The following is a 23249-nucleotide window of genomic DNA, read 5'->3' as shown; positions in this document are numbered from 1 at the left end:
TCAGCATGTTAACAGTGGCACATGTGGCTGAAGACTCTTGTTTTTTTTCCTTGAACATATATATTGAGTGTCTTATTTTTTAGAGATACAATATACAAAAAAAAACAAAGTGAAAAAAGTAAAGGATGTCCTCTCTACCACCACTATATGATACTATTAGAATTATGAAATCATGTTATAGCCTACTTTTTTGTGCCACTTAAAAAGAATACCTATGCCATAATATAAAAATGTATATAAAACAAATAAAGTATTGCAATAATTGAATAGTAACAATGTCTTTGAGCCCTAAGCTTTTTAATGAGCTTGTAAAATCAAGAGCTGTTAAAGAAAAGAAGGATTTAAAATAATAATCAGTCCAAATCTGCCAAATTTAGATTTGCTTAATGACTACCATCACAGCTATAATCTCAGCTCAAACATCGTTTCCTTGCAGATGTTCCTTCAAAAACCCTTCCTGCCTCTCCTCAACGTTCTTTCCAAAGACATCTGCCTTTTGCTGGGCATATATTCTCAACATTTGTTTGGTGACATCTTAACAGTGGAAAAATGTGCCTCAGTGCTGGGAACATGGCAGTCGGTGGTGATGCCGTTGTGCAAGACCATTCAGCTATTAAGAGCCAGCCCAACAACGGTGTGTTTGGTTCTCCTTGCAGCCTCATAAAATTGAAGAGCATCTAAAGCGCCCTCTTTGCATCCAAGCCTTAATTCATTCCTTATAATGTAACGCTTCCCCCACCACCACCACTACCTTGGGGAGTGCTGGCAGCAAATGAGACGTCACCTCCTCGCCTCCTACATGGCATGTCTGTTTTTTATTACAGGTTAAATTTTTTCCCCCAGTTTTTTCCCCATCTGAGCTTTCATTACACAAATGGTTCTTTTTTAGAAATAAGTATATGATGATAAATGACTGTTGGAGGTGCACACAGTGTTAGACTGCGGGCACATGTACCTTTGATGAGGACTGGTGGGAGGGATAAGAGGTACGAGGCTGGTGAGGTGGAAGAGAAATTGAGTCTTATTTTTCTTTCTTAAAAATAAAGGTTCCTTCAAGACCATTTCAATTAGTCATAGAAAGGTAAATTGGTCAGTTTATTTGACTGAATGAGAGCAGATTTAAAGAAAAATGACTTCAATGCCTACGAAATCACACAGGAATTTCTCACCCAACTCCCTCCTGTTAATGTGACTGTATGCTTTGCATGTGGTGTTGGTCTTAATGTGTGGAGCAGTGTTATGTACACTAGATTGATTAGCTTTCTAATAGTTTTTCAGACAAACTTCAAATATTGGTTGGCAAAAAAGAGCATGGCTGCCATCATAATTAAAATCTGCTATGCCCATTAAAGTACCGACCTTCTGAAAGCCTTTGTGTTGACCACTCAGATCACAGTTTAGCCACTTTTAAAACAGATGTAGCCAGTTCCCAGTACGGTGTTGACCCAACTGGAAATCACCACCAGTGAAAACCCCCACCAACACCTGCCAGTCATGCTCACCATGGCTGCAGGTTGGCAAGCCTCCAATCATCCCTTTTTACAACATCTCTGTCTGGAAAGTTCTGATGAGGTGCTAAGTGTCTCATAAAGGGTGAGATAAAACTCCTTAAATCAGGACGTGACTCCTTCCATAGTTCTTTAATAATTTCTTTATCATTTGCCAAGAAATGTGTCCAATTCTGACTCTTGGCACAGATGGACCCAGTTATAATTCTGTGTTTCTAAGCAACTGAACATTCACCTGAACAATTACTACTGAGGCTTTTGGCAATGTTATGCTCTTTAGTCCTCCCTCTCCCCAGCGCAGCAAGAGTTTGGTGAGTAAAATGTCAAGTTTGTTATTTGCTCACTTAATGACTATGGTCAAGTTATTTACCTCCCATTGTTGTTTGCACTACTGGATCCTGTGCTTGTGGTACAGTATAATGTAATTGAAGTGCTCGATGGTGGTCCAATTTGAAGATTTAATAGAGGGACTTCATTTGTTACTTCAGGCTTTTAACCCACTGACACACTCATGCACATAAACAAACACGTGCATGTGTGTGCGCGCACACACACACACACACACACACACACACATGCAGTCGTGTTTTCATCACTTCTGAGAACATTACATTGAATACTTCATAGAATAATCAAAAGGCATTACAGAGGTGAATTTTATGTGTGGCACTTTTCCTTTGTTTTCTATGAGCAAACAAATACAAACACTAAGGAGCTGAAATGAGCTTCACCATCTTTATTCAACCCCTTCTTTTTACAAAGGCTATTATATATCCTTGCAGTTGTGGACTTGACCAGTCTTGCGATAAAATCCTGAGTTGTCTTTGTCTGAGACCAAGACAAGTAAAAATGCAGTCGAGTCTGAGATGAGACTAAGACCTACAAAAAGTGATCTTGAGACACTAGCATAACTGTTACCTAGGTAACCCTGACCCTGACATAACCGTAACCTTAGCCTCACCTTAACCCATCTTCATCATAAAACTGCATCATGAGGACTTGAGTTTTGTTCCCCAAAAAGAAGGCAAGTCCCCGCAATGTGTGTGTGTAAATAGATATACGTCCCCATGTGAGTCATATACACACACACACACACTAAAATGAACGTGTTCAAGTTTATAACAAAATCTATCAATTTTATCACACTATCACTCCAAGAATCCATCACAATGATGTGCTTTCATCTGAGCACCTGTCACCTGTCTCTGGACCCTCATAATGTCTCCATCAACGTCCTGCTGTGTTGCTGGAATCCAGAACCATCTGGCTCAGTTCTCAGATGAACCATCACCAACTTTGAAGTGTGGAGCCTGCCACAGAACTATAAGATAACTCAAAATGAATGTCAGATAAAACCGGTGTATACAGGTCAAACATAACTCTAAACTGATCTGGTCAAACAGAGTGAAAGATTTTTAAGAATTTATAGCCATGTGGAAACATCAGACAGTGGTACCCTGCCCTCAAAAACAGATTTTTGAGGAATATTCACAACAGGTACAGAAGCAAAAGTTTACTGTGCACACCTTTTCTTTTGGGTCATGTGACAGATATGTGACATTTACACAGTAACTAAATAGTTTAATTAAAAAAAAAAAAACTGCTTTAATACTTTGAAACCTGGAGCAACATCACTTTTCCTAAGCTGCTTTTAGGTGCCATTTACAAGTAATTTAACCTTTTAACCCTGATCTGACTGATTTGATTTATTTTAAAAACATGGGGGAAAGGCAATGAGCAACTTGGTAAGAAATATACAACAAATCACAAGAAATTAGTAGATTTGGAAAATTATCTTTTAAAAGGCTAGGGGAAAATTCCTTGGGGGAAAAAAAGTGAAAAAAGTAGGTAAAAGCTGAATTTATAATTACATATTTAAAATTGTGTTGCAGAATTATTGTAATTTTAAAGCATGTTTTCTAAATCTTGCTTGCCTTGTTTGTTTGTTTTTTAACTAAAGGGTTATTTCTTCTTCTGTTGCTCATTGCCCTTTTTTGGGAAAGAAATAAAGCCAATTTGCTCAGGTTAAAACTGTAACACAATGCATATAGAGAGCATATTCCAAAAGGAATCTTTGTGAAAGACCAGATTCGTGCCAGGATTTATAAATCTGCTTAACATGTGGAAAAACCCTGGGCCACAAAGAATGACCATGTTACACCTTGATTCAAATCAAATCCAAATAAAACAGAGTGGCGGTTTTTGGACTACCGGGGCTGCTCGCTGTTTTATGGCAGATGCTGAATCATTGCATGAGTCTGGCAGGTGGGAGGTAAAAAGCATCAGGGGGAGGAAAACAAGAAGGGTGCAGATTTCAACGGGGGCAGCTGGAAGGAAAATTTGCAAGCAACAAGAAAGATGTTCTGGAAAGCCCCCATGATACAAATTGTACAGATAGTCCAAATCATTCACACACAGGCGTACAAACACACTCACGGGTGTGCAGACACCTACACACACCAACATGCTCCTGCATGCACACGCAGAAGCTTACACAAACACACATTTTATTTATTTAGATTCATAAAACCTCAAAATGTTCAACAAAAGCTACGCAAGAATGAAATAAAAAACAACAGCAACAAACTTTTCATCATGCAATATCCAAACACACAAAGTAAACAAATGAAACCAACTTCCCACCGGCCTCATATTACACACTATAGATTAAAACATGCCATTCACATCAAAGCTTTTTTTTTGTTTTCAGGTGAAAGAATGAGTTTGAGTTTGTTCATGAGGTTGCTCTTTGTCTCATCAACATCTATCACCAGTATATAGAACCAGAATCTACAGAAAACAGAAAAAAAAATATGTGTTTTTGAAGCACGGGATATCCCAGCAACCTGCAGGCAAACAAGCAAGCCCTGAGCCACCAGCAGGGTCTTTTGCGGTCTGCAAATTGTTTATGGTGTTACGGCAGGAAGAGGTAACATAGCAACATTGTTTAAAAACAGTAAGAAAAGAAGAAGAAGAAAAATAAAACAGCATTTCTAGTGGTTTTTTTGAAAAAAAGTTGTGTTTTTCTGTTAATCCGCCCGTAGCAGTTAATTTTATATCAACCAGTTAAAGTGCCTCAAGAATCCTCTCCCTCCTGCATGTTGTTGCTCAGTGGAGAAACTAACGATCTCAAACGCATTTCACAAAACACTTGAATTGGATTTAAGCGTCTCCGCCTTTAAAATTTTATAGACGATTGCAGCTTGAGATGCCCATGATAAATCTGTTTGGAAAGACAACTAAGAGACAACTCAGAGACATTTTACCAGCATTATACTGTAGCTTTCCTTTGCTGCCTTGTAATATAAAACAACGTTGTTAGGGTTCTGGGCAGCTCCTTATGCTACATGGATGAAAGTCAGTGCTGGTCCTGGCCTGCGCCAAGCCAAAAAGCTGTAACAACAAGAACAAGCACTAACTCAAATCTACAGGGTTTATTTGGTTTGAGTTCCACACTGTCAGATACTGGCGAGGTCGTTGTTGGCTGCACAGCACAGCAGAGTGGAAAATGAAGTTACGAAAAGTTCCTCATCCAAGCACTTTTATATGTACTGATTTATCAGATCAGAAAGGCTGAATGGAAAAAATATGATTAAGTTGTCTAAATACTCAAGACAACTTTTTATATAAGCTAGTGATTATGAGGCTATACATTTGGAGGGGATTTAGGGAGCATAAAATATGATTGACTGTGGGAAGATATTTCATTTTATTGTGCAGGCAGTCTGTGATGTAACTCCTGTCTGCATTCAGGATCTTGTTTCTTAGTTCAACATTTTGTCAAATTTGCTTTCTTTCCAAATAAGTGTTTTTCTCTCACCAGGAGCTCTAGATCTTACGAATTAACACATTCTATCTATAATCTGTCTAAAAATTTGGGGACCTAGCAACCATGAAGTCACACATTGGTTTATGGACTCCTGTTTTACAGGTCAAGTTTGGAATTTTTTGGAATTTTTCATCTTAATTATTTGGAGCCAGAAGTGCGCTGATTTGGATGAGACTGTGATATTGTGTCAAGTTTATGCTCATGTGTTTGTATCCAGTTCCTGTTTTATTTTGAAATCTGTTCTCATTGTGTTTAGTGCCACTTTTATTTCCTGAGTTTTCCCACCGTTGTTGATTGCCTCATTTGTTTCACCTGTGTCTTGTTTCACTCACCTGTTAGTAATCAGCCCTTGTGTATTTAAAGCCCAGTGTTTCCCCTGTTCAGTTGCCACATTGTCATTGTGGCCATAGTGTGGTCATGCTCTCCAGCCGTTTCCTTAAGTTTGATTCTCTGGTTTTTGACTCTACTTGAATTTATAGACTTTGTGTCTTGTGTTGACTAATTGTATGCATATGACCCCTGATTTAATAAGTAGAGATCTGGATCTGATAAACTATTGTTGGTGTTTGGTGCTCTTTCCTGACACTGAGTCCCAGTTTCGTACTAAGTCATTACAGAGAGGGTAAAACTGTGCAGGAGCAAGAAGTGGATCTAACTAAGAGCCTTAAAACAGAATCCACAGACAGTCTGTCACTCAAAGCAGCCACACCCTGAATTATGCCAAACTTTAAATGTTTAAGTGAATTAGGGTTAAGCTAGCCATCTCAAGCCCATAGCTCCATGACAGATATGAGAGCGGTATTGATTTTCTCATCTAACTTAGACAATAACTGAGCAAACTTTCCAAAATGTTGAACTATTCCTTCAATGTCAAGAGCAAAAACAGAACTTTTTGTGCAATATCTCAAATGTCATCACACACTTCATTGTAAATAAGGCTAAAAACAAAAGAAAAGGTGACAATTAAAATGTGGTTAGACAAAGACAGAGCACACAGAGAAACACAGCCACACATGCAGGTGAGCTGGGTTCAGCCGGTCCACAGCAGGCTCACCTCAGGAAAGACAGGTGTGAGTGTGTTGCTAGCCAGGAGGCTCCCCGCAACTTCTGCCAGTAGTCATAGGGGTGTGATAGTCTCGGCGGGTCCCAGAGGAGAAAACATTAGAGCATCATGCGTGTATCCTGGCCCTGACTAACGCACACCCCCATGGATCACACATTCCACTCAGCTAAACAGCCGTGAGACCTGGCAAAGCCGGTGTAATCGGCAAAGCACATATCTACGCAGCCATGCTCACGGACACACAACTGCCTGTGGCACACACACAGATGCACACATTACCCCCACACCTCAATCAGACCCTCTCAAGAGGCACCGAGGTGCATCACTGAAATTCAAACCCAGCACAGAGCAGCACTCTTCACTGCTGAGAGGCAGAGCAGCTCATCCTGAAAGATGTAATTTCTCAGGGAGAGGGAAGATGTGGGGGGATGCAGGGACCATGCAAAGTGGCCTGGAGGTGGAAGAGATAAAAAGGGGATGTCAGGAATAAAAAAAAAAAGAAAAGGAAGAATGGACATGCGCTGTTACGTTTGCATATTAGAGTGTGAACAAAATAGCCTTATAATACAGGGGGGAGGTTCTACAAATGACTTGATAAATCACCTAAAGCACAGAGGATATTGATATTTCCTTTCTGTGGTGTTCTTCCCGTGTTCAAATATTTCTTTTGGCAGCCCCAGTTTCCTCCCACTTTGCAAATACATAAAATTCTGGTGAGATCAGGGACTCAAATTTGCTCATTAGTGTGAATGTCAGTGTGTTTTTATTTGCTTTAGAACAAATCAGTAACCTGCCCAGGTTGTTTCCAAGCCTTCAATGCAATGAATGCTGGGATTATGCTCCCAGAATCCCTGAACAGGAAGAAATTTATGAATGGATAAAATATGCACTCATGATGCCGACATCCTCACCGGTGTCTTATATTAGGCCCAGTTAGAGACATTAGTGCTTTATGATCCTTGCAAGAGCAAAAGAGGAAATGTGTCACTACTACCATGTTTGCCATGTTGGGTGTGTATATGTGTGTGTTGGGGGTTGTATGTGTGTGTACCCACTTGGCAGTTAAGAGTCATTAAAAAAGGGCGTAAGGGAGCCATCCAGCGGTTTCTTGTCATTAATGAAGACCAGCACAGACGACCGCAGGAACCCACACGTACACACAAACACTATAAACAAAAAATAAGGCACATGTGCACACATCCAAATACACCCATTGACTGTTTGTCTTTGGCTTTTGCTCCCTGCTGCTCTATACCACAAACACTTTTTTCCTCCTTCGTCTTTCCGGTCGTATTAAGTGTGATGACCCCATAAACACACATAAATACATGCACACACAGACAAACATGTAATTTTGCAAAATCAACAATGTTTGTGTGGAGTGCTCTGGAGGGCTTTGGGGTCATATGCCAGAAAAATAACAGGAAAACAAGGAGCTGCACAAACCACAAAGAGTGATGTCTGGGGATTTATTTAAAGTAAATGGCTGTTGCTTAGTCTCCTCAAGCTTACTCTATACATTTTTTATTTAAAAAAACCCTCGCATGATGATCCGGCAGTCAAATATGGTCATTGTGAATAGGCCGTGGATAGGTGAAAGAAGGATGAGGAAGTTGTGTGACAAGCCGTTCAGTCACCCCCTTTACTTCCTGGGCCAACAACCCTCACCACTTCCAGGCGAGTATCTTAAAAGAGGATGTTGTGTGCTCGGAGCTGCTCTGCACTTTCTCAACCACAGCTCTATCACTTCAAAAGCTTAGCCTCTGAACTGTTTGTTTACAAGCTGAACGGCATTGATTGTATGGCAAACAGTCTGTAGGCTGGAGAACAGTACACACAGATCACACAGGAACTCTAGGGGGAATCACTTTGGGAGAGATACTTTTGAACGCTTTCTTTGCTCAAGGCTGTCATCTAGTGGCATTGAATTTAATGATACTGGGAAAAAATGCACCACAGTTGTATTCGACAAATAAAAGCAAAACCTATAATATCAAAATATTAAATCTATCCTCCTCTCTACTCCCTCTTCAGTCCTCATCTTCCTCTCCTTCTTTTCTCTGAGCATGGTTTGAGTTTCACACAGCTGTGTGAGGTGGGACTCCTGTGGTGATTTGTAGCACTATAATGGCTCTAGCTCTGCTGTGCTTCTCCTCCCAGACATTGAGATAACAGCTCTCACCTTACCTCGATCAACAACTGAGGGGCTGCAGAGGGCTTCCCAGAGTGGCTGAGGGCGCTGGGGTGACCTGAGGGCGGGGGCGGCAAACAGTGAAGGGCTGGAGGACTTGCAGGTGTCCAAACCACCCTGGCCACGGACAGGTGCGCTGCACCTGTGCCACATGTGTTCAGTCACTCACACGTGTGTGTGTTCAGCTCTGACACTCCTGAATACCAGCTGTGCACTATGAAGTCTGTCTCTCTCACCTTCACATGCTTACCACCCTGCCTCCTAAAACGCCCACACAGCCTTCACATACAATTTCGCTACAAGACACACGCTTATACATTCCACCAGGTGCCCCACACACGCCTGTGAGAATCAATGTGTTAGCTAGTGTTACAGGTCAATAGGTGTCTTATCACCTGCTATCCATCAGTGGCTAACAGATGTGTGCAGCATCTTTTCATCAGATCTTAAAAGATATACCTCTCCCTCTGACTGCAGGGATCCTCCCTAAGAGTTTAAGAGGGGTGTGTGTTGCCTTTTTCTTCCAGTGGTTAAAGGAAATGTTTAGCTTTTTGGGAAATACACTCATCTGCTTTCTTGCAGAGTCACACAAGAAGATTGATGCTACTTTTATGTTTTTAAATTTGAGGCTACAGCCAGCACCTGGTTAGCTTTGTATGAAACAATAATTGAAATAATTAGTACACTTAATATTGTTTGTTTCATCCCTGCAAAAACCAAAGGGTAAATGGCACATGGTGGACAATATTTAGATATTGTTGTTTTTACACTATTACACTTTTTTTCAAAGCTGTTTCCCCAAGTTTCCATTTTTTATGCTAAATTAAGGTAACTGACTGCTTCATATTAAAGCAGCTGTACGGACATTGAGAGCATATCTATGATCCAGAGTCTGAGCCGGGACTGTCCGTGCACACTCAGTATGGAGGTGGCTGAGCCAGCGGCTAGCAGTTAACAGTGCTTTCAACAGCAACAGTGCTGATGGTGTTAACCATGGGGAACTGGAGGGTGGGTACAACATTTATGTAATGCCATCATCCCAATATCAGCTCCAGCTGCAATTAACCAGCCAGTTTTATAAACACACTGGAACACACACACACACACACACACACACACACACACACACACACACATACTCATTTCCCAAAATGTTGTACTATTCCTTGGTGTGTTTTTGTGTTTGCTCCTTGCCCTTTTCGCCTCTGGACAGCAAAAAAAAAAAAGAAAAAAAGAAAAAGAGAAGCCAATAGTGATGTGTGCGCATGTTCTTGTGGTTCAGTCAAAATGAAAATAAATCCATTTTAGCTCTTCAGTGTGAGGACTTTTTTGGAAAATGAAGGCATATTGACTAGTCCTCTTCTTTGAGAAGCTGTTGGAATATTACTTGATTTAACTTAAAGCTTTAAATTAAAGTTATATCTCGGTTGTGTATATGTGTATACGTGTGTGTCTTAAGGTCCTCACTCATCTGATTCAGCAGTCTGAAGGTCACTTTTAGACAGGGGGAGTTTAATCAGGAGCCATTGTTCCAAGACAGCGACCATCTCCTCCTACAGGGAGTTCCCCTTTGAGAAAATGAGAGGTCTGTAGATGACAGAGGAGGAGAGGGCAGAGGTGAGGCGGGTTAGGAGGTGAAGAGGAGGCTGGGAGAACTAGTGGAGGTGAGATGGAGAGTGGTAAAGAAATCGGGGACAAGGAAGAATGGAGGAGGAATTGAGCCTTTGTTGCTGTAAATTCATTTTACACAGAGAATTAAAGATATAGGGATTATGGGGGAAAAAAGCAGGAAAATTGGAGAATGAAGTAAAGACTGACCAAAGCAATGGCTGACTGTTATTTCCAGGTTAGGTTTAAAATAATTTCTTTTTACCACGGAATTACACCATTAAACTGCTCTGCTGCAGTAAGCATTCAGCATAATACAAAAACCAGATCTCACAAGTACACACACATATACACACAAACAGAATTTCCACGTCTGGACGGCATTACGTGTTGCAGAGAGGAACCCCCCCATCCTTCCCTAATTATAGTCTGCATCATTGGAGACTGAGGGCTCTTGAGAGCATGGTTTATCACTGTTTTGTGGCACAGCAAACACACATACACACACACACACACACACAGTAATAGAGGAACTGTGTTCAAACATCCATCTTAAACACTGAGGGGTCGTCTGTTGTGGCAAACACTGTACTCATTTACAAGTGACAAGCAAAGAAATGCCAGGAGAGAGGACAGAAGTGATGAGTAAAGAAAGGCTAAGTCTCTAACTGTCTTGTGGAATCATTTGATTTTGGTTGATGATGATGGACAACAAAAGGGCACTGTGGGAACTGTAAACAACACACACCACAAACGATGGCGAGCCGGGTATCATGTGATGGTGCCTGGAACTCTCTCCCTGTGAAGCAGGGCAGACGGGGAAGTGTGGTGGAGAGGCAGAGGCCCAACTGATAAACAGAGTGAAGGGGTAATGTACATAAAGGCCTGCTGCGTCGCTCTCAGGAAATGAATAATGAGCCAGGCTGCATGTAAACTGTGGTTGGAAAACAACAAAAGCTGCTGACTAACTGTAGTGGTGTGCGGCGTGGTGGGGACGCCCTGTCATTTGGGCTCTTGCCTGCACAGGGAGGCCTCACTCGCCTAAACATGCCGCCTTTGTCTGAATAAAGCTAGACCGTGCCTCTAAATGCAGATAGACACTCTGTTTTTACTAGTATTCAGGCTCTGCTACTGAGTGAAAAGGTAAAAATAACAACAGAATATGAAAATCCAAACAGTCATATAAAAGTCAGTCCAGGTCAGTCTGGTACAAAAAAGGTTGTTGTTATTGTATAACAACCACATTAACAGCAATGATATGCATTGCAGTTATATTTCAGTATATAAAAGATTTTAGATACTGAATACTGAAAACTTGTGTCTGCCAAGTGGCTTTGGCAGACACATTAGGTTTTAAAAACTGTTCTAAAGACAAGTTTAGGATCCATTGTTGTAAGAGCTTAACATACAGCCTATTAGTGACTAAAAGTCAGGATATATTTTCAGTTGGTCACTCCTCCATCCACAATGACCACTGGTGTACCTCTTTAACATTTTAGACAATATTCCTATTTAAAGGGGACCAGACATGTTAAGCTGAATGATCTGAAAACCAAAATTACAGGTTTTCCGGATGTTAGCATGTTACTACATGTAGCAGTGTTGGCTCTGTAATGGCACCACTTGCAGCAGTGAGCCTGGAGCAGATGATCATATAAAGAAATCCCTCATGAGCTCAGATCAGTGTGTCTCAAAAGTGGAAAAAAATCGTAGGAAACGCAATGGTCTGAAGCATTTTTGTTCAAATTTTTACTTTTACTTATAATTTGAAACTTTGGACATTTTTATTATAAACACACAACATTTTAACATTATGTATAAACATAAAATAAAGCATTATAGGTCCCCTTTAAAAGTTATTTGTAAAATATTTAAAGCTGCATTTACCATTGATGCAGTCAACTGTCCTGGTGTAGTAACTGTCATTTGGTTTTAATAGTCAGAACTCAGTAGAGGACAGTTGTATTTTATCCTTTTATTTGCAAAGCAATAAGCACTGGCATACAAATAATCATAATTAAAATAGTGAGAAAGATTTTAGAAATTTAAACTATAACAAATAAGCGTTAACATTGTTCCCTCGTTAAATCCACTGACAAACACATTATGACTTTTGTGTCCAGTTGTTTTCTCTCTTTTATAAAGAAAATCACTTCATTTGGAGGCAGTTCATTCCTTCACTCTCCACTGACATCAGTTTTGTTGTCCTCTTTGCCGCACCTCTTGTTTAGTCCACTGAAATACTTCTCTCTGAAGGCGTTGTGTCCCTGGTAGGGGCTGAAGCGTGGGTCTGTTAGATGAGCCAGGCTGTCTAATTCCTTTAAAGAAACAAATGTAGAGTTTATTGTACTAAACTGCCAAAAAGTACAGCCTGTTTTCCCCTATTATTAAAACACAGAACTTCTTACATTTAGCCACATTTTACATATTTGAATACATGTACTTATGTTTACCCATTAACTTTTTGTTTAAAAAAACAAGATTTTATCCAGTTTATGGATACATCTTGCTATTCAAATGTATAGCTTGTTAAAGAATGTTATGGGGAAAAATAAAGGAAATAAAAATAAACCTGGATAACAAGCAGCTGCTAGCTATGCTTCTTAAAGTAACATGAGACTAAAAATTTAATCACACTGTATTAATACAAAAGTAATATGGATGTTAAAGATGAAACAGCTCTTCCTTTTTCCAGTCAAAGCAGCAACTCCCACTACATGTCAGTATAATAATTTGCATCAAAAGGTTTGCATGTAGGAACAGGACTGAGCTCAGGTATATTCTCAGTGTATATGAACTGTTATGAATCCCTTCAGTTAAACAGTTTGTCTTGGCTGTAAGGTAGCGATGGAGGGATGAAGGGAGGAAGAGAGATGCTGGGAAGAGGAATAATGAGGTGAGTCGAGTTGGAAGTGATGACTCCGATGCTGGGCCTGTAATTTGTCAGGAACACCTCTCTTTTGCTCGCTGATGCTGCCAAGCAACCTGGAAACAGTTTCCATGACCACTTGTAGGGAAAACTCTGGGTAACAAGACTGACAACATAACCATGACCCCCAAATTAATAAGGACACAGAGACATAACTACAAACAACTGAAAACAGTGGAAATAACCACTCCGTCTCTGCCAACAGTCATACAGGTGGAGGGTTACGTACATTTAGTGCTACACTTGGTAAACAAGTATTTTATGGCTACAAATCACATTTTGTCACACCACATAAATAAGAAAATGTAGATTTTAGAGATTTTTTTTACTGCATTGGTTTAACAGGAAACGTTTACAGACATTAGACTGGCCCCATTCTTGCTAAAATGCAGAAACAGTGTTAACACATGCACACGGATCATAGGCATACGAACACATTGAGGTGTTCACACACACACTGAGCTGTGAACCCTGACGAACGAGTGCAGATAGGTGCAGATTGAGGCCTATTTGGAGAGCAAAAACTCAACGTGAGATAGATACCAGTCAGATAAGATCAAACAGCTGTGTGTTTGTGTGTGCGTGTCATACAGGGCCCTTTATGGGAGCAATTTGAGGTTTTGAAGTGGAATGGATGTCAGATCCAAAGATGGATTGTTTTCCATACGATGTGTGATTAAACCATTTAGAGTTCCAGTATAAAAGAAATGAGCCAATCACAGCCAGATGGTGAGGATTTACCCCAGACATACAAAGAGACACCACCACTTCCATTAGGATGACATGTAAAAAACATACACATATGCTACATACATGTAAATGACATATACTTATGTGGTTACATATACAAACAATCCTATGAACTACACATAAAAAACAAAAACATGAAAGGACAGGCGGGCACACACATGCTCTCATTTTACATAAACTAAGTCATGTATGTGTTGCTGTTCATGCTCACACATATAAAAACAGTAAACAAATTCTGCAGCACACAGGTTGGCACTGTGCAGATGTGTTATTATTTTAACTTCGATACAGGACTTAGAACAATATATAGAAGAAGTCGTGCTTCTAGTCAAAGGATGAGTAAAATTAGATTATACGGTCAACTTTGCAGGCATACACACACGACTGGAAAAATGTGTGTTTTAAATTCTGTGAAATAGCTTGTTTTTCCTGCACATTAACCAAACATCAATGCTAGTTTACATGTGTGTAACTGTGCAAACAGAACAGTGACCTGTAGGAAAATAAACAGTTATGAAAACAAAAATGTCACAAAGAAGTGCACAATGTTCATTGATGAAACACAGATTTACAAAAGAAAATTAATTTAAAAAATCAAAGGAGCTGTATATGACATTCAGTGCATTAATATTGCAATAAATCACTTTTTTGCTATGTAAAGATATAGTGGAGTAATGGTTCTGAGCAGTAGCTGTGTTGTAATCTGAGCTTTTCTGTTTGTTCTTGTAGGCTTAGGGTTAGTGTTAGTGTTAGTTACATGTGCGTGTCAGTGCATGTGTGTGCCCTACTGGCTAGCTCATCACCCCCACTAATTTACTGCGCTCATATGGCGCTTACCACTGATATTGGGACTCAGGGTTTGTGTCGACAACTATTAAAACAACTCCCGCCACAAATAGATTTTCTATTTTTGGAGCTGGACCAATTATTAGGAATGCCTAAAAAATATATATATATACATATATATATATATATATATATATATATACATATACGCTTGGTTATTGATTTATCAACACTCTCGGAGCGCAGAGCGTACCCTGGGCACAGATGGAGCAGAAAAATGTCAGCTGCATTGAAATTGAAACTGAACCATTTAATGCAAACACATTCATAAGCATATACACACACCTCAGGATTCTTGATCTTCTCCATGGTGATCAGGCGTCGTGATGTGTGGCTGGAGAGTGTCTGCTCACAGTTACTGATGAGCCGCAGACACGGGTGAAGAGGTATCATCTCCTCACAGTACCTGAAAAGGGGAGACACACACATATCATGTCACAGTTACCTCCAAAAAAAAATAAGGAGTAGAGAATCAGAAAAACAGAGGTCGACCAATTTCAGTTACACCTAAAGAACTAAATGAGAGCAATGCTTGAGGCCCTTGTGAAAACAATGCACTTCCTATTCTGTCTGGAGGCCGCAAAGAGACTGCTGGGACACAGACAGAGGCTAATCCTGTCAAAATTACTACCTACCGTTTGCCAAGTCTCTTTGCCACGCACTCTAATATCTTTCCTTTCCCACTCTATGCCTCTTTATGTTTCTATCTAAACAATCGAATCACTAAACATTCGACTGGTGTAGTGTAACCACAGCTGGTAAAGTGAAGGTAGCTCATTTTGTGTAAAATGAAGGTGGAAAAATTGACTGTGAACTGACAGGTTGACTGCTGGCTCTGTCATCACCAGCCAGGCCAGGTTAGGGCCTATTAACAGCAGATGATGTATGTGTTTGCATATTTGTGTCAGTAGCACTTTCTCCTAACCACCGTCACAGTAGTAACGCTCCCAACTCAAAGCCAGATTTGCAAGTCACTGTTTGTCTGTTGCCATGGCCACATGCGGAACTGAGCGGCAACTGGATGTTTGGTCGCCAGGGTGACTAACAGTGATGCGGTCAGGTGATAATTCTCTGCTGCCAATCAGAAGAGGCCGACCGGTTGAGGTAGTGTTAAAGTCCAAGTGAAGCAGGGGTTGTCTTTAGACTTAAGTGCTTCTTTTTTTTTGTACACTTCCACAATAATTGCTACTGCTCACAGGGTAAACAGTATCAGTACTATGATAATTGATTATCATAGTACTGATACTGTTTACTGAGAGAAAAAATAACATAAAAAATAAAAACTTTCAAAAAAAAAAGACAATAAGTAATCCTGAAAGGAATTATAAGATAGATGACAAGAGCAAAATATTTGAAACTTAACCTTTCATTCTGCTGGGACTAAAAGTTTGCTTTCACTTGCAGCAGCAGCTCCTCTCATCCATCTATTTGATCTTATCAGCACTGAACATATTCAGTAAATTAATTATCTACCCTGCAAGTCACAAACTTCTGCGGAGGAAAAGAAGAACTCATGGGGAGCTTTGCCTGAGCTGCATTCAAAGACTCGCAAAAAACTCCAAATTTAGACAGGGGACCCAATAGCCACCCCACTATTGCAAACATACTTATTATATTATATCTAATTTCTGCCAATAGATGCCCTAAACCTCACACACTGGACCATTTCAACTGTAAAAATAACATTGGTGTAGGGGGAATGCAATTTTATAGGAAACACAATTATATGACTGTATAACTGCATTTCCAAAAAATATGATTTGAAATGCATCAAGTAAATTCCTAATCATATTATTTGTCCTGTAATATTTCAAAATCCATCCAATTTATGCTCTCAATTTTGCATCTTGCAAAATCTGATGCTAAAGCAGAAGACAGTGGCCTCTAGCTGAAGTGTCAGTACAACTAAATGTGAGATTGTGCAAAGATTTATGCTGAAGTAAAAAACCGTGACCTTAAAATGAAAACATGGTTCACTTATACTCCATCAGTGACACATGTATCACCTTACTCCTGACAATAAAGCCCCTTTATTTCTTCTCTTCACGTGTTTATGTTGTAATTACATGTAATGGCTGTGATGACTGATATACCATCATCTGTCTAGATACTTTTTCCTCCTTCATTTATTTTTAAGGGGAGAAAGGGAAGAGAGTTTAAGGGGTCTGACCTGGTCTAGATGCTGTCTTTTGCTGACAGGACTTTGTGTCACCTGTCATCACACACACACACAACCTCCTCATTTTCATGAAGCAGGCGGACACACACAATCCTCACTGTTTCTATCACAGTTGTGGAGGCAGATACACACATATGTGGGGGTGACAGAAACACGATATCTCCCCTGTAGAGCCCCAGATTAGGCCCAGGAGACAGGCTACGTCTGTGCTTACACACACAGACACACCTGTGATTTTACACAGATGCACACACACACACACACACACACACACACACACACACACACAGGTCAGACTGTAGAGACAGATAGTTCACATATCTGACTCGCCTGACCTCGGACGTTTATTTTGGCACGGTGCTCTGACAAGCACAGAGTCAAGCGTGGTAGATGAGTAGCAAAGACAAATGTGTGAACATGATGATACATATGTATGCATGGGCTCATAAGAAAGACCACACACATTTATGCATATGTATGGGGACACACACACACACACACACACACACACACACACATACACAAAGACAAACAGACATGAACATGAGCAAAAGTCTGCAAGCTGTTTGTACAACACGTTCACATACACACATACTAACAACCAGAGGATGCAGGATTATCTCGTCTCCTTCTCGATCTTATAATTAGTGGCCTAAAGGAGTGCCCTGTGGGGTTTTTCTCCCCCAAACGTCTGTTGCTGCTGCCGTCTGTTGTGGTTCATACATTTACCGTCAAACACCTGCACTTGGAGTCAGCACTTCACTTTCCGCTAGCGCACGGAATATTTAACAATGCACAACTTTGTTTCAGAGGAGCCGTCTTATAGAGCCAACGTATAAAGCAGCTGTCAGTTGTGGTTGACTGTGATCCAGCTGTTTGGGCGGGAAAACTTCAACACACCTGTATACTACTCTGTATAAACACCGTCATTCACACAGGTGGTTACACACGCAGGACGATGTTTTATGGGAGCGGGAATGGAATAGTGTTACAGGGAAATGCTGGAAAGCGGAAAAGTGTGGTAGAAAAGTCCTTTGTGTGCCAGTCGACTTAACTCAAACTGAAAGAGCTACAAACACACCCCTGGGTTTTAAAAAGCATTTAGCAGCTTGTTAACTAATTTGTTTTTCATCAGCTGATTAATAAACAGACTTTCACTAGTCTGTGTTACATTAACACTTCACACAATTTATTTACAAAGCCAAATTTCATTAAATATGCTGTAATTAGATTTTATAAAATGTAATCATGTTTACATAATAATCCTTTACTTCATACTGTTTCGCTAGTTGGGGAATTAATAAGGTCAACAATAAATTTAAAAGTTTTAGGTTGTGCTCAAGCAAAGCCTGTATTGTGCAGTTCTGGTTTATGGTTTGAGCCTGCCCCCTACTGATACAATTTATTATTTAGAGAAAAGCGCCAGCAGGAGGAGTTCCCAATCTAAGCTTATGAGGACAAAGTACAAGTCAAATGTAGTATCAAAATAAGAATCTCAGTTCACCAAAGCTTGTTTTTAAATAAATCAGGTCACAGACCATGTTTGACAGCTCAAGTAGCAGAAATCTGTTTCAGCTTTCAAGTGCTGGATGTTACTATGAGAGGCTCTTGAATAAAATCAAATCTGTATACTCACTCTGGTCTGTAGACAGGCAGCCAATAGACCAGCCTCCCACCCAAAACCAGGTGGTGGGCAGAGAAGTTTAACAGATCTGTGAAGATGTCACTCAGGTGGTACGCCTGAGAGACAGGGACGTGAGACTCTGCATAACTGCAAAAATCAAATAAACACACACAGACTGAGAGCACAGCAACAAAACAAAGCATTTAAAATTATTTTCTTCAGCATTCACAGTTTTCAAGTTCACCTACTTGGGAAAAGTTACCAAGGACAGTAAACCTACAACTGAAAATGAAGCCTAGGAAAAGTCTAACAGTAAGTGAAAGAGTTACAGCAGCTTTTCATTCCAACCAAAGACTCCACAATCCTTTAAGGAGAGGGGAAGAACTCAACAGTGAAATACGCTGCTGAGGGAAATGGTTTGAATGAACACCAGCAGGCTGCCAAGGCTACACCTGCTCCAGAGTCAAACACGGCATAAAGGAGCCACAAAAACCAAGAATGATAACGATGTGAGAATCCACACTGATGAATGACAACTTTTTTGTAAACAGTGGCCCCAGACATGCACTGTGCATTTGAACTGTGCCGCCCTGTAAATTCAGACAGATTTTGATTGGCGGTCAGTGATTCTATTTTTCATCACATCCCTGTGAAAGTGATCATAAGGATATTGTTTGTTAGTGTCGTTTTTGGTTTAATAGAAGTGCGGACTCTGACATTCACTTGAGTTGGAAAAACTTTTAAAACTTCATATTTTTAGCTCATGTTGTCATTTTTTAGAAACCTGAATACTGCATAGCTCCTTGAGATGAACCATCTCACTTTTTCTGGGTGTGGAAGGCCCTTTACTTTTGCTAGCAACTGATATTTCATACCTCACAATCAATTTTGTCATTGAGTCATAGAGTATCAGGTGAACTCACATGCCATCAGGGAGTTTAGCAATGTCTTTGTGGGAGCCTGTTCTCCTTGTGGACTCACGGATACCGTATGGAGCTGACAACGGAAGGATCACAAGGGAATCACAAACAAGACAAATTTAAGACAACACTGATTCCATTATGAGAGGAATGCACAAATGTAGCTGGAGTGCTTGCTTGCTGCAATAATGCATCAGTAAACATTTTAATAAGTTTACAGCAGGAATTAATAAAGAAGCTTTAGACACATTTATCACAATCTTTCACACTAAGTAAGCGTTACCAGTGGTGTGTTAATAATAAACTAAGGGCTTACGATCAGTGATGATGGCATCAAACAGAGCAGCCTCCCTCCACACAGGCTTGGATGCGTCAGACACCATTACATCTACATACATCTTCTCTGTTCCATACTGCCGCAGGTTGGCTTTGATATTCTCATCAGGTCCTCGCCACTTCTGGTTTTTACGGCTCGAACGACCTGAAAGACAGGGACACTTTGAGGTGATTTGGATAGGATCTGAAATTCAGAGGGGTCAGAAAAGGCTCCTGCAACTGTTGGCTCTGATTCTAAAAATGACCTAAAACATAATTGCAAGCTTGAATTAAAACATAACTCAAGCATTAGATAAACCTACAATCCCATAATATAAAAGGCCACAGGCTCTGATTGGACAAAACTCACCTCTGCCATGAATAGTGTTGTAGTCAATATCTGTCCCACAGACGTAGGCTCTAAAATGAGAACATGCTACCAAAAGACTCCCTAAAAACAGATCAAGAGACAAAGATTTTAAACCACTTATTGACACTGATGTCTCCGAGTCTGTGACTGTCTAAAGCTATGTATGCGACTGAGAGTGAGTGAAAGGGTTATCTCACCTGTGCCAACAAACGGGTCAAAGACGAGGTCATCCTCTTTGACCCTAGCGTGGTTGGCCATAATAAATGAGAGCCCAGCATCCATACTGGTGTTCCCTATGAAGTGTCTGTTCTTCACACTGTGGGAGCGAATCAGTTCACGCTGTCCATCCGCTATCTGGTGCAGGAGTGTGTAAAGATGGAACGTGTTCAGTTGCAGTTCACTACTTATTGTCAAATATAAATAAACACGCCAACGTATCTCACCCATCGGCCGAAATACATGTAGTATGGATGCTCAGGGATGTCGTTGGGGTCTGTGCCGTAATCCTCCAACAAACAGAAGATGTGCTGAGGGCTCTTCAGGCTTACTGTTCCCTCAAATGGAAGATACTCCATAGCCTGCCAAGATAATAAAAAACATTCTGCACATATATACAGGCATTCAAAGATGCACACTCACCGTGCAAATGCACTCATTCATGTATTTCCACTCACATCGATCCTTTTGATCCTGTCTGCAAACTCCAGAGTCTTGTTGAAAGTGTAGACATTGATTCTGTAAGTTGAGTCTTTGTGCATGAATGGCAACTGAAGGGGAATGTGAAGCAATAGCACAAACAGAAATTTAAGATATCCGCTCACAATCTGTATGTTTCATAAAAAAGTTTTCACGATGTTTCAAGGACTGTTGCGTCTAACACAATAAGCCGCAGCATTACAAACCATGTTCTCTGATGGGTATTTCAGGAGGGATGCTCTGAGCTCACTGTGTGTCTGTCCGTGGCCCCACAGCTCAAAGGCAGACCTGCAAGGATAATGTGACATGAACTACAGCTTAATCTCAGCCACTATAGTAAAGAAAATACTGCCAAGATAACAAGGCACAGATTAAGATGGATGGCAATATGTGTAGCATGCTCAGGTCATTCCATCACTGAAAGTGTAGGCTAAACACTTCCCACAAAGTTACAAAGACTTACTTTGCGCAAACAGATCTGGTCATAATGCCGTGCACATCCTCCTCGGACAAACCATTCAGACACCAGAAAGGAGACTAGAGAGAAGAGGCATGAAAAAAGAGTGGGTGTGGGGAAAAGGAGTCTACTGGACAAAAACTTTATAATCATCATAGCCAATCAATTAATTAGAATCTGACAAGAAAAGGAGAAAAATGAAAATAAGACCTTGCGACTTGCAAACCTTTTCTCTGAAGTTTCCACTAGGGTGGAAAGGTTTTCCTCTGAGAGCCAATAAGGCCTTAATCTCCTGCAAGAATTAGTATATAAATTATAAATAATGACATATACACTACAATTTATTAGAAAACAATACAGACAGAGGCAGATTAAAAGCATATCATAGCAATTTCATATTCCCCTCTCATAATGTCGGTGCAGTTAAGTGAGACACATTAAAGGAAGAGCGGTCAGATTTGTTACAGCAGTGGCTGAAATAAATATCCAGAGTTTTATTGACTGGCATGGGTCAACCTTAAAAAAAAGTGAGATCACACAACATGATAGACCCTCCCTGTGTGGTAAATACTCACTCTTTTAAACTCAAAACCATCAGTTCATATTACAGACTATTTTACAGATTTTAGAGGCCATGCAGCTGTCTTCACAGACTTAGTGGTACTCCAAGTGAAAAATAAACCTCATGTGTAAAATCAGTGATTCAGTGAAATACCCCTTTAAAGATCCCCATGAGAATAAGATATCACAGGAGCACAGTAGAGTATACAGATTGTTACAAGTGAAGTCATCACCAAAACTGAACATGATTCTGCTTATTAACACGTGTGTATTACTCCAGTTAAAGTCTATGATGTAAACATAATGTTTACATATAGTTTATAGCCAATGGTCCATTTGTGCAAACATGCATATTGGATTTATTCACATAGTTTGATTTACAGATGAGCAATGACAACGTGATTTAAAAGAAGATAAAGATTATGTCAATGTAAACTACCACTTTATTATCATGTCGATTGAGTTCAGAGAGAGAGACAGAGAGAGAGAGAGAGAGAGAGAGAGAGAGAGAGAGATATATATATATATATATATAGTATATATAGTTTGAATGTCATTATTGATTTTTTCCTCGTCATTATTTATATCATCATTTAATTGTATCTGAGGCTTTGGCAATATTGTTTTACAAACATTCATGCCAATAAAGCAAATTGAATTAAATTCAATTGAGAGAGAGAGAGAGAGAGAGAGAGAGAGAGAGAGAGAGAGAGAGAGATTAGCTGCTTATGTGTTATTATCATGTAATAAAACTTCGAAATATTCACACATGAAACCAAAGCTAATATTAAATCAGATCACACCGTTTTGACAGTTTGAATTAGCATGTAGCTAACGCCACACACCAAGAGAGGGGGTCTCTTCGTCTCTTCTGCCAAACCCTGCTCTTTTCACTAAGAATTAAACTTAAACTTTCACAATAAAAAAAGACATAAAACTGAGATAGTTTACAAAGGTTACCGGTAATCTGAAGTCCAGATTATCTTGGGCAAGATGTAACAGATACTGGAGGCATGATCGGCTGGTGGACGCCGCCATGTTTATTGCCCAATCAAAATACGTCCGGCTCGAAACCGGGCTGAGACACAATGTACCGCTGGGGGACAAATTTACCGTAAATGGAAAAGAATGATGTCTTCTCGTATGTTTCATCTTAAAATGTTTTTTTTTTTTTTTGCCTAAAATTTAACTGTGCAATTTTTTTTTCCTTTTGTGTGTGTGCATTTTGATACACATAACCATATATAGCCAGAATTCCAACAAGCTGATGTTATTTTGAGATTTTAAATATAATGTGCTGACCTTATCAAAGTGATAAACTATCAAACTAATTTGTTTGTTTTTACCAAAACAATATCATGTCGGCTATTAGCATTATTTTTTATCTACAGTAGCTCACTCTT

General features: G+C 40.0%; 1 protein-coding gene across 1 annotated transcript; it reads right to left on the bottom strand.

The window, feature by feature from the left end:
* Nucleotides 1-12159: 12159 nt before the first annotated feature.
* On the bottom strand, nt 12160-22884 carry trmt11 (tRNA methyltransferase 11 homolog). Its single transcript, XM_042490078.1, has 13 exons — nt 22807-22884; nt 21512-21577; nt 21292-21365; nt 21035-21116; nt 20807-20899; nt 20576-20710; nt 20330-20486; nt 20133-20213; nt 19764-19928; nt 19451-19523; nt 18540-18674; nt 15010-15130; nt 12160-12517 (listed from the first exon to the last, which is right to left on the bottom strand). Exons 1-13 carry the CDS (start codon nt 22882-22884, stop codon nt 12377-12379), a joined length of 1401 nt encoding a protein of 466 aa, XP_042346012.1. The 3' UTR covers nt 12160-12376.
* Nucleotides 22885-23249: the final 365 nt, after the last annotated feature.

This window comes from Plectropomus leopardus, chromosome 7, assembly GCF_008729295.1.
Source record: "Plectropomus leopardus isolate mb chromosome 7, YSFRI_Pleo_2.0, whole genome shotgun sequence".
In the NCBI taxonomy this organism is placed as follows: domain Eukaryota; kingdom Metazoa; phylum Chordata; class Actinopteri; order Perciformes; family Serranidae; genus Plectropomus; species Plectropomus leopardus.
This window is presented reverse-complemented; position numbering and strand designations above follow the sequence as displayed.